General features: G+C 37.9%; 1 protein-coding gene across 1 annotated transcript; it reads left to right on the top strand.

Annotated features, from left to right (window-relative positions):
• Window positions 1-3,825: 3,825 nt before the first annotated feature.
• On the top strand, window positions 3,826-11,609 carry LOC134851953 (phenoloxidase-activating factor 3-like). Its single transcript, XM_063868228.1, has 3 exons — window positions 3,826-4,020; window positions 7,271-7,651; window positions 11,565-11,609. Exons 1-3 carry the CDS (start codon window positions 3,826-3,828, stop codon window positions 11,607-11,609), a joined length of 621 nt encoding a protein of 206 aa, XP_063724298.1.
• Window positions 11,610-11,805: the final 196 nt, after the last annotated feature.

Genomic DNA, 11,805 nt, shown 5'->3' with positions numbered 1-11,805 from the left:
GTCTCACGCTAGCTAGAAACAAGCTTCAAAAAGAGTTAGATATAAACTATGAATGCACACTTGAGTCCATTGAAAGAAAAGACCGCACTGTTAAAATCAAAAAATGGCTTCAAAGTTGTAAAAAATGCTCGGAAAAAGCCGTCTCCGAAAATGAAGAAATACTCTTCTTAACCTCACGAGAATCCTTGGAACATTGGTTATAGCTTTTAACACACAAAAACGATGAAATCCATCCTAAAACCCGACACTAACTTCACACCAAACAGACCCTTATCCACTTTGAAAGTGTTCTATCAGAAAGCTCTGCATTCAAATCACTCATAAGCTTTTAAGTATTTGTCTGAGTCAGTGACTTCTAGCCAAAGAAGTCGAGAGTTGAAACTTGCAAAAGTTAGGTTAAGAAATAGAGCGAAACAACAAAGCTAAACTTCGCTTGAAACAGCAGAAAAAACTATTAGAACTAGAAGAATTGGCCGAACAAAATCGAGGCCGAAATAAATCGGCCGAAGCTACCTTCACGGAAATTGCGATTCTTGAAGACATGAAAGAGAAGTCAAGTTCGACAAACTTGCGCGAGGAAAGTCTTGCCGGAAGTAAAAGGACAGAAAACTGGGTGAACAAAACAACCGAAGCAATTCAGTCTGCACATAAAACCGAAGTTATGTAAATAGGATGAAGATACACTAAAATCAAAAACCCTTTTCAACCTTAATCTGAAAATAAATATAATATAAAATAACACTCAATACAATCCGAATCTTCCGCAAACGTCCAATAAATCTACTGTGCTACCCGTTGGTTTCATTCAAACCGCGCAAGCTAGCCAGAGTCAAACTCTGGTTCAACCGTTCTCTAAACTCAAAATTAGAAACGTGCCAAACTCGACTTTCGATTATACGAATTCGAACTTTCCATTAACCACTGGTGGAACCGTCTTCTACCAGCCGGAGTCTGAGTATCAATATACGGATCCCCAAGATGATGGGTTCATTTTTTGTACTTTTAATGACACCAATCGCGTTGATCGAAACAAACCACCCTACACGCCAATAAACGAAAAAAAAATCTCTAACTATGGAAGACCTCGCTGAGATTTTTACCATGAATCTAAAAGATCCGCTACCAGAATGGAAATTGTCTCAATACAACGGTGATCGTATACATAGACATTAATGGTTCGGCCAGTTTGCAAGCGCTGTCGACTCCGCCCGTTTGAGTGATGACGTCAAGTTGACATTCTTGAAATTTCTTGTGACTGGGAAAGCCAAAAACGCCATCGTTGAGTTTGCGTATTTCGGCGTTATGTAAAAAGATGCCTTGAAGACTCTTATGCGAAAAACTTCCCAGCCACAAACGGTACTTAAGGCTCATCTCGACAAACTGAATTGTTTCCCACCATTGAAGATGCATAATTCCGACAGCCTTATAAGTTTTGCTCCTACCATCTCAAATCTTGTTGGTGTGTTTAAATCACTCTCCTATACCCAGGATTTGGATGGTGTTGCTTTGTTGAACAAACTTTAGGTAAACCACCACCCAATATGAAGGAATCATGGGCTCTTTACATAGTGAAAAGGAGTCTTTACCAACAATTTTTGCTCCATTTCACTGACTGGCTTGCAGAAAAAGCAGAGGCGCATGAGTGAATGCGCGTTAACCCTCCCAAGAATCGAAGTCAGGAAAATCATGCCAATGCTGGCCCTTCTAAAACAGTAATAAAAAATTTGTCATCATATTTGAAACTTTCCGACAAAAAGCCCAATCAATAGTATTCACCCTGCCTTGTTTGCGACGGCAAACATGACATTTGGTCCTGTAGCGTCTACAAATAGAAAACTCTTACTCAAAGAGCAAAGTTTGCTGCAGAGCAGAAGTGTCTTTTTCCTGTCTGCAATCTGACCATACTTTTCGAAAATGCCCAAAATCTACAATGTGCAACAAGCCTGACTGCAACAGCCCTCACAATGCGCTCCTTCACTGAGTCGAAAGAATATACCCCGCAAAAGACTCAACAAAGTCACCAGTTGAAGCAAAAATCTCTTCGCATTCCGCTAGTCTGAAAGTGGAAACAGTTGAAGGTACTTGCGCCACTTCCGTTTGCCGTGTTAAAGGTCTGCTTCAAATCGTTGAATTGAAATTCTTTAGCAACATATTTAGATCTAATACTCTAATTGTTGTTTGTTTCAGCTTGCAGTCACTCACGGATTTCCGCTCAACTTGCTGAAAATCTTAAATTTACCGGTAAAAATTTGAACTCACAGTCAGTGGAAAAAAATCAAAACAAGTTTCAACGACCGAACAAGTAAAAATAGTAATTCTCTTATAGAGCAAGTCAAAAAAATGGTATGAACTTGAGTCCTACGGTACTTATAAATCAGCCGATCCGCGTTCAGTATCAGACAAGCAAGCTCTAAAAACGCTTGAATAGACTATTTCGCATGGCGGAACTCGATACTCCGTTGGTATGCGTTGGATCAATAAGGATGTCAAGTTGCCAAACAACTACTACTCCTTGTTTGCCCAGCTCAAGTGTTTGGAAAAGCGGCTCAAAAAAGATCCTGACCTGAAAAAACTTTACGGTAAAACTATTCAGAACGGTTTGAAAGTGTGGTAAATCGTTCCTATTGAAGACAATGAGTTGAACACGCGCACCGAAAGCGAGTGGTATTTACCCCACCATCTAGTGGTTAACCCGAATAAACTTGGATAGGTGAGGCGAGTTTTAAACGGCGCTTCGAAATTTCATGATGTATCCTTGAACCAGTCACTTTTGGTAGTGCCTGATTTGTTGCAGAACTTGTTGAGAGTGCTACTCCGGTTCAAACAACATAAGTTTGCAGTATCAGCAGACATTGAAGGAATATTCCTTCACATAGGGGTCATTTCAGCTGAACAGCCGTCGTTGCGTTTTTTGTGGCGGGAAGACCTCACAAGTGAGGTAAACGTTTTTCAATACACTCGTCACATCTTCGGTGCTCGTGACTCCCCCACTTGTGCAAATTTTGCGCTCCGACAAACCGCGAGAGATAATTACGCCAAATTTTCAGCTGCTTTTTCTGCTGTCCTAGATAAATTTTATATGGATGATTTCTTAGGTTCTATCGCTGACTCGAATGAGGCGCTAAACCTGAGCAAAGAATTGTTGAGGTTAGGAGGTTTTAAGTTAACTAAGTTTGTCAAAAATACCCAGATTTAGCCAAAAAATTAAATCCAGAGAACAGCAAGATTAACTCTGTGAAAGAAATCAACCTAAACGACACCGCAACGCACGTATTAGGTCTAAAATGGGATAATGATAATGATACTTTAAACGTTAGTCGTGGCGTGAACAAAGATATAACAAAACCGATTACTCAGCGCACCAACTTAAGTTACGTCTCCTTGGTTTTCAACCTAAACGGTTTGGTCGCACCGTACACAGCTCGTGTCCGGCTTTTACTGAAGGATATTTGGCGTATTTCGGACCAGCAGTGGGATGAACCATAATCAGGTGAACTTCAATAAAAGTTCATAGTTTGGCATACTGGTTTACCAATACTTGGCCGACTAAAGATTTCTCGCTGGTTCTTCGACATCCCGGTTGACCAAATAGTGCTGCATATATTTGGTGACAGTTTTCAGGTTGTACTTTGCTCGGTTGCTTTCCTGCGCGGTCGCTCCGTCGTCAAAAATGAAACCAAAATTGCTTTTGTTTTCGGATAAGCTAGAGTAGTACCGATGAAAACTTTTTCAATCCTTGAGCTTGAATCGCAAGCAGCGTTCTTGGCGAGCCGTCTGAGACTTGAAATCAAGAAATCTTTGAGAAGAAAAATCGTGAAGTCATACATGTGGACAGATAGCACGACTGCACTGCAGTGTTTGAACTCTACCAGCAAGTTGCCTGTCTTTGTGGCTAATCGGGTTTCCGAAATTCTCGAATCCACCACAATTGATGAGTGGTTCCATGTGTCCAGTGGCGACAATCCAGAAGATACCGGCACTCGTGGAATAACTGCTGAGGCTCTGAAAAAAAGCGTTTGGGTGAAAGGTCCATTTTTTCTGAAAACCAAAGACTGGCCTTTTAAACCTACGTCAGACGTTCTCACCAGCATTCAGCTCAAAGGACCTTAACATGATATGAATGAAGTTATTAAAAAAGCTGCAATTTTTACTTGCACATCAAAAACCACCGATCCAGTTTTTGTCTGGAAAAATTTTAGTTCTTTTCCGAAATTCTAAAAAATTGCCGCGTTCATGCTGAGGTTATCACCTCATCATCATCAAAATCGCAACTTCCGTTTGATTACCGAACCATTCGAATTTGAATAAGCTAAGCAAAATCTATTGGTTCTGGCTCAGTCAGAGTCGTTTCCTGTCGAAGTCAACGCACTTCACAAAAAACAGTCCCTTAAGAAGTGTAGCCGAATCGCTCCTTTTTCGCCATTCATCGGTCCCGGTGGTCTAGTCCGTTCCACTGGCCGTATTCGCTATCTCGTTGATGTTGAATTTAACGTTAAGCATCCCATCATTTGAGGTAGCCGACATCTACTCGTGATGATGCTTTTAACTTTCATTTACCAAAAGAATCATCACCAAAGTGTTGTTTTCCTGCGTGCTGTTATACAAATAGAGTACGTTGTATTGGGGCTCCGTACTGCCCTCCGTTCGATAGAACACCATTGCGTGTTATGCCGAAAACGAAAAGCTAAGGTAATTACGCCAATGATGGCTGACCTTCCGCTCGAGCGACTGGATTACCGACAACCGCCATTCGCGAACTGCGGAGTAGATTACTTCCGCCCGTTCCATGAAACGATTCGACGAAGCTCAGAGAAACTAGAGGTTGTTCCGTCAATGGATACAAGTTCCTGTGTAATGGAAATAGAACGCTTCATTGCTCGGCGGGGAACGCCTTCCGTCATCTGGTCGGACAATGTTATATTATGTAATCATTTCTTAAAGATTTTTTTGGGTCAGTTCTTAGCAAAAATGTTACATAAAACTAAGAAAAACATTTAACCTTAGGAACTAAAACTTGAACTAAATTAACTCTTGTTTCAGTTTTTGCTTAAATTTGTTTATTGGCCGTAGTTGATGAAGTTCCTTTCTGTTCAGCCTCAACTTATTGCATTAAGTTATGATATATTGAGTTGCTCACAAAAATGTTCAGTTGGAAGATAGTTGTTCAAATGCCCATATACCGCAGTTGATAAATAATCGTTAAAACTTATGAATGAAAAAGAATGGTTCGAATTGTGAGGAAAAAAGTTACCAATTATTCTGTAAACTTTGAATTCAAATGTTATTTTGAGTTTTTCCCGACCATCCTTATTGTCATAGGAATAAAAATATTTTTGTTATTTTTATCCGATAATTACAAAAAATGGCATGCGGACTAATAATGTGGTCTTCTTACTTAAACCTTGTGAAGTCCCTCGTTCGCCATTATATTCATCCTGATATGAGCTGGGGGGAGGCGGGATGAGCCGATATGTTTACTTGTTCGAATTGACATATGATTTAGTGTGATCTTGATGGCTACTTTCCTTCTCTCACTTCCAAATTTTTATAGTTGTAATAGTAACGAAATTGCTCAAAACGGCTAATTGCATTATGAGAACTAATTATAACGTGTAAGCTCTTTTTCTTTCACCCCCCCCCCCCCTCCCATGCCCCGTAATGCGACAACTCGCAATAAAAGACAACTTGCAATAAAAGACCACTCGAATTAAAAGGACAACTCGCAATGTACTCACCACCGCAGTCGGGCCAACCTGTTGCGAGCTTGCCTACAGAGGGTAGAACTTTAAACGAAATTTAGAGCCGGTTATCGCCGCGAAGCGGCGACCTTAAACCTTAAACCGATAATATAAAGTTTCCAATAGCTTCAAAAACTTGCGAGTTGTCGCTTTCCTTAAATTTTGCGAGTTGTCGTTTGTTGTGAGTTGTCTTTTCTTGCGAGTTGTCGCGGTATCCCATTGCCCACAGGCCAATTTTTGCAAGTAATTTTTGTTCACATTGTCCGAGTGGTATTTTTAAACGGGCTCTTTATCAATTTTATGGTGTAACGAGGGTTTTTACAAGGTGAAACATGAAGACAAAATATGTTTCCCATGGCCTAATTAGTTCGAATGCCAGTTTGCGTAACATTCGGATATCGCGAACAAATTTTCAAGGCTCTTTTTCCTCCCCCCCCCCCCCCCCAACTGCAAATTTTTATATTTGAAGTTACTGTTCACTTTGTCCGATTGTCGTGAATGTTAACATGCAGACTAATTAGGCCATAAAAACATATTTGGTCTTCATAATTAACCTTAAAAAAAACTACTCGTTAGGCCAATAAATTCATGTTTGAATGAGGTGGGGGGGGGGGGGGGGGGAAGGAAAAGAGCCAATTTAAGTAGTAAAATTTTGCAGTTGAGGGGAAGGAAAAAGAGCTTTTAATTGGACTTCTTAGGTCATGATAAACATATTTGGGCGGCTCTTTTTCCTTTTCCCCCCCACCTGCAAATTTTTATATTTGAAGTTTGTGTCCACTTTGTCCGATTGTCATGAAAATTGACATGCAGACTAATTAGGCCATGACAAACATATTTGATCTTCATAATTAACCTTGTAAAACCACTCGTTAGACCATAAAATTCATGTTTGAGTGAGGTGGGGGGAAAAGGAAAAAGAGCCATTTGGGCTTCTTAACTAGCCGAGTAAAGTCCCTCAATACACCTAAAATTGTTGCTTATATGGGGTAAGGGGGAGCTCTGACGTTGACTTATTACAATGTGAACTAATTAGACTATTTCAATCAAATTGTTGAGTATAACTATTTTTTACCGCTAAAAATGCTTGCTAATTTTGCCACTTTTTTTGTTTGAATTACTAGATTTCACTTCAATTTTATAAGTAAAGTTTTTCTCTGGTTTAAAAAGACAAAATGCTGAAGAAAACATTCAGCTCGATTTGTTTTGTAGTTATATTAATTCATTACTTTCTACCCAGTTTTGCGCAAGAGAAAAGCAGTTTCATGCAAAACCAACGATCTGTCATAAATGGCTACGATGCACCCCCTAGACTTTTCTATGTTCAGCTGAAAATGAGGATGATAATAAACGGCCAAAATAGAACTTCGATGTGTGGTGGAACATTGATTGATCCTAGATGGGTCTTAACCGCGTCTCATTGCCTCATTGATCCTGAAATTTTTGCCGTGTGGGTTCAAATTGGTGACTTCGCCGACTACAAGTCCACAAAAGTTAGTCTTTTGGGCCAAATTTTTCTTCATGAGGGGTTTCAGGATACTGAATACGAAGAAAATGGAACAATCATCAATGACGTTGCGCTCCTGAAACTAGAAAGGAGAGCTCCACGAAATTCGGAAGTTTTACCCCTTTGTACCAAGGACTACACTCAAAGTAGAAGTCCCCTCAAATTGGCAGGTATGGGAAGGATATACCAAGGTTCTAGAACTGCAAAGCCAAACCCAAGAGACTTGGAGCTGCAAGAGGTTGAACTCACTGAGACTACTGACTGCCCAAAACTATGGGAGAGTCATGCGCCTGTTGCCGAAATGGAAGTCTGTATGTTGGGCAATAACAAATCGGGCTGTTACGGCGACAGTGGGGGACCACTTTTCCCTGTGGATAAGGACGACAAAGCTATGTGTCTGTACGGCACAGTTAGTTATGGAAGCAAATTTTGTACAGGAGGAGTAAGTATTTTCATGAGGGTGCCATACTTCCTAGAATGGATAGAAAATACTATTCGGTTGAATAGTCTTTAAATAGTTCAATTATCATTAATGAAACAAGGAAACTAAAGCAAAAAAAAAAGATTTTTATCATTCATAATTTTCCTTATCTGCATATTTTTACAAGTAATTTTTTGTTCGCATTGTCCGATTGTTACAAAGCTGGCATGCCAACTGATTAGGCTATGAGAAACATGTTTAGTCTTCATACGCCACCTGGGAAACCCTCCGTTACACCATAAAATGTATGCTTGTGGGGTGGGGAAAAAGAAAATGAGCCCGCCCATAACCCCCATCGACCTCCCCCGCCCCCACTCAGAAGCCGCTACTGTGTGTGGTGTGAGCGTGGATGAGCGTCCATAAGAAACAGATAATCTGAAAACTTCCCTTATTGCCACCCAGGCGCGGATCTAGGAATTTCTCGAGGGGGGGGGGGCGGATTTTCAAAAAAAAAATTTGGAAATTTTGTCGACCTTTTTTTTAGGTCGACCAAATTGATTTTCTGAACTCTCCCAAACTCCTAAATTGATAAAATGTTGTGCGCCGCAGGCAAATTTTTGAAAAAAGGCAGAAAAAGCGTTTTTGGGCACTTTTTGGAAAAATTCGACCAAAAAACTGAGTTTTTTGGCGCGCGCTAAAACCTCAAAATTAGTAAAAATTGGCGCCCAAGGCGCCTTTAGAAAAATTTTAAGGTCAATCAGCCAAAAATGGACATCTCTAAAAAGTACAAAGGGGTACATTTTGGGCCGGCAGGGGGTCAAATCCCTGAGGAGGAGCGTCCACCCAACCCCCCCCCCCCCCTAGATCCGCTACTGTTGCCACCCGTAAAATTGCAAACTATATTGTACAACCAAAAATCATAAATTTTTCATAATGCTAAAAACTGAAGACATGTAAACTGCCGAATCATACAAGAGCATTTTTCCAGTTTTTTGTAGTTTTTTTCTGAAGCACAATTTAGGGGAGTTCAGAGTTACCCATTCATGTCTAATTTACCGTATGAACATTTTAAAAACATTAAGATCTACAAAAATGGTGGAGAAACGGAAAAAAACAACATGTCTAATAGTTTGATTGAATTTTGTTAAGCGAAGTTTTTATTTTGGAGAATTTTTTGTTTTGGTGTTTTTTAAAGTTTAAGTATCAGAATTTCAAAAATCATCAGTTCATTAATTTTTTGTCTGAAGTGTTAGTTGTTAACTTGTCTTAAATACTTTGCCAAATTTTTGAAGAATCTTAATTTCGGCTTTTCTAAGGTACCTAAGCGTCCAAATAATTTGAAGAGCCATCAGAAACTTGAAAATTTCTGATAACTCATCCAGTCCAACAGGCAACAGTTATATTTGCTTTTTTAAAATCTCTAGAAGCTCTTCGAGATTTTTTAAAAAATTTTCAAAATAAATATATTGAAGATTTTTCAGGGGACTCAAGAAATTATTTTGGGAAATATTCAGGCAAAAAAGTTATTTACCTGCCTGCATCTAACTTGTTTGGTTCTTTTTATGGTCTAAAGTTTTCGCTTTGATCTACTCATTTTGGTTTATACTTGAGACTTTGGTTTCCAGCTCAGCCAGTTCAAATGGTTTAATGCGATTAGAAAAAGAATCAAGAAAACAATGATTATTTTTGATTACGTTGACAGGTGACAAAAATACAAAATCGATGGACCTGTCAGTTCAATTTTTTAGATGGACCTGCCAGTTCAATTACAGAAGCTAAATTGTTTCTTGTGAAACATTATTATAGAAGAGGTAGTTCGAATCTGTCTGGAATCTGTTTTCACAGAAATCTATAACTTATTAGAGTTGAAGTTTTTTTGATGAAACTAGAAAAAGATTTTGATGAAAACTTTAGCTCAAAACTCTTTTTTGCCTAAATCAACTTTAAAATCCCGTAAATTTCTTGTACCTCAAATTGCTCAATATGTTCCTTGTCAATTTTCAAAATTGCCAAATTGTTGTTCCGACCCTTGAAAATGGGGAGGATCTTTGTATTCGGGTGTGTTTTAATTCTTTTTTTTCTTCTGTTTTCCACGCAAAATCAGGTATCACAAGTAACCATTCGACTGATTTGAGTGATATCATATTGAAGCTTTTTCATTGTGATTCGAACCGCATTTTTTCTAGATTCGAGAAAAACCGGTTTCAAATTTTTGGTTTTTTCGTCTAAATTTGAGCGAGAAAAGCCAGCGAAAACGCTTACTTATACTTATTTTAGGCCCTTTACAATAGCTTCATTACGCTTAATTTTATTTTTATTTGAGTAAAATTAGTAATGAGATTTACTGCATTTTTGTTTTTTTTTTATTTTTCTCTTCTTTTTTCTTCAAAATTTGTTGTACTATTTGCTTACATTACTATGATTGTCGAATATGCATAAATTATAATTATACATCAGGTCCATTTATTGCCCGACACATAAAAAAATACACTTATTGAAAAAAAGTATTTTGTAGTTTTTTAAAGACTATGGCCGGAACATTCTATGGTACTTCCACAGCAACCTGCTATCCTTGTTTTTTTTGCTTATATTTTGTGTTTAAAATCATTAAATCTATAAAAAATGGTGCCATTTTTAATCAGATCCGTTTTTTTGGCACAATAATTTCTTTTTGGTTCTCAAACTGGTTTCTAAGTTTTCTTAGATGAAAAAATTAAGCAGTTTTTGAGCGAAAAAGACCGCTTTAAGAAAGATCGCTTGAACAAAATTATAACTCCAGTTAAAATTCGGTTAGAGTGATCAAGTTTGACCTCAAAATCAAAATAAAAAACTGAAAGTTAGAATAAAGCTTAAAATTTTCTTAGCCTAAAAGCAATAGAGTCATTCGATTTTTTGTATAACCCTGTCGGTAATTTCCTTGCAGTATTGCGCAACTCTAAAAAATTTTCTCTTCATCAATCCTATCGAGATTATTTCGAGTTTTTAGAAGAGCATTATAATCTGAAAATTTTAGACACAGTTTCTTTTATTCAAACAAATGAAGCCCCCTAGCAAAAATCAACTTGTTGTTTTGTTCAGTCTTTGATTTTGAATTGATTGGTTTTTACCTGCCTGAAGATATTTCGGAATAACCGCTTCAGTTTTTGATTCAGAAACTCTTTTTTCATATTCTTTGTAGATGCGTTGGCCAAAATGTTATACTGTTGTGAAGGTTGCACGATGTTTTGTAGGTTTTTACAAAGTGCTTTGTCTAAAAAACTTAGCCTTAAAATTTCCGAAAAGCTATCTGATGTTCTTACCGAGAAAATTAACTTGTTCATCGAAGTTCAACTGTTTATCTGTGTGATATCTAAGATATGGAAAAAAGTTCTTTCGCTCAACTGGCTGATCATTTAAGTTGACAATGTGGGCGGTTATTTTTGATTAAAAATACTGTTTTTGTTTTATCTGAGTTCAAATGTTAAGTTTTTTTTTCAATCTGCTGTTTCTTTTAAAGCAGCCTGGTGTTCAGAAGGCATGTTTTTTATCTGTGTATTCTTTTTAAGATATTTTCGCCTGCGTATTGTTTAGACGTTGTGTTTTCCTGGTTTGAGTGATATCATTATTGAAAACTAAGAAAAGTCGTGGACCAAGAGTTAGTCCTTGAGAAACACCGAAGCGAAATTCTGATACTTTTGAATTCCCAAGTTTAGCGTCTTTATACTGCTTCAAACGACTCAAGTAAGACCTTATTAACTGACTAACTGTACCTATTGATCCATAGAACTTGATTTTTTAGACAGGAGTAAGTGATCTTCTGCATCAAATTCTTTTTTTTTCAAATCTGTGAGTGAGCATTGCGTCAGTTTCATTTGATCGTAAGTGTGTCTTATATTTTCGAATATTGAAACGGTTGCATCAGCTGTTCCTCGACATGATCCGAACCGAACTGATTCTTGTTGCGTAAGTCAGTTTTTTCGAAGTTTGATATCATGCCGTTATATTTAAGTCATTCACGAGCTTACGAATCATTGGCAGTAAGTTTATAGTTAAAAAAATGAAAGATTAGTCTAATTATCAATTTGAAATCAGTTTAGCCAGACTGGAATCAGATGGTAATCAGTTTAGCTAATTTAAGACAATCAAAAAAATGGCATGACCAA

This window comes from Symsagittifera roscoffensis, chromosome 7, assembly GCF_963678635.1.
Source record: "Symsagittifera roscoffensis chromosome 7, txSymRosc1.1, whole genome shotgun sequence".
Taxonomy (NCBI): domain Eukaryota; kingdom Metazoa; phylum Xenacoelomorpha; order Acoela; family Convolutidae; genus Symsagittifera; species Symsagittifera roscoffensis.
Note: the sequence above shows the minus strand (reverse complement) of the source record. Positions and strands in the feature narration are given on the sequence as shown.

Excerpts from the sequence above, each read along its gene's own strand:
- LOC134851953 (XM_063868228.1), top strand. The coding sequence starts at position 3,826 with ATGTGGACAGATAGCACGACTGCACTGCAGTGTTTGAACTCTACCAGC. Across the intron at positions 4,021-7,270 it reads CTCTGAAAAAAAGCGTTTGG|GATACTGAATACGAAGAAAA; the intron begins GTGAAAGGTCCA and ends GAGGGGTTTCAG. Across the intron at positions 7,652-11,564 it reads CTATGTGTCTGTACGGCACA|CTGTTCCTCGACATGATCCG; the intron begins GTTAGTTATGGA and ends CGGTTGCATCAG.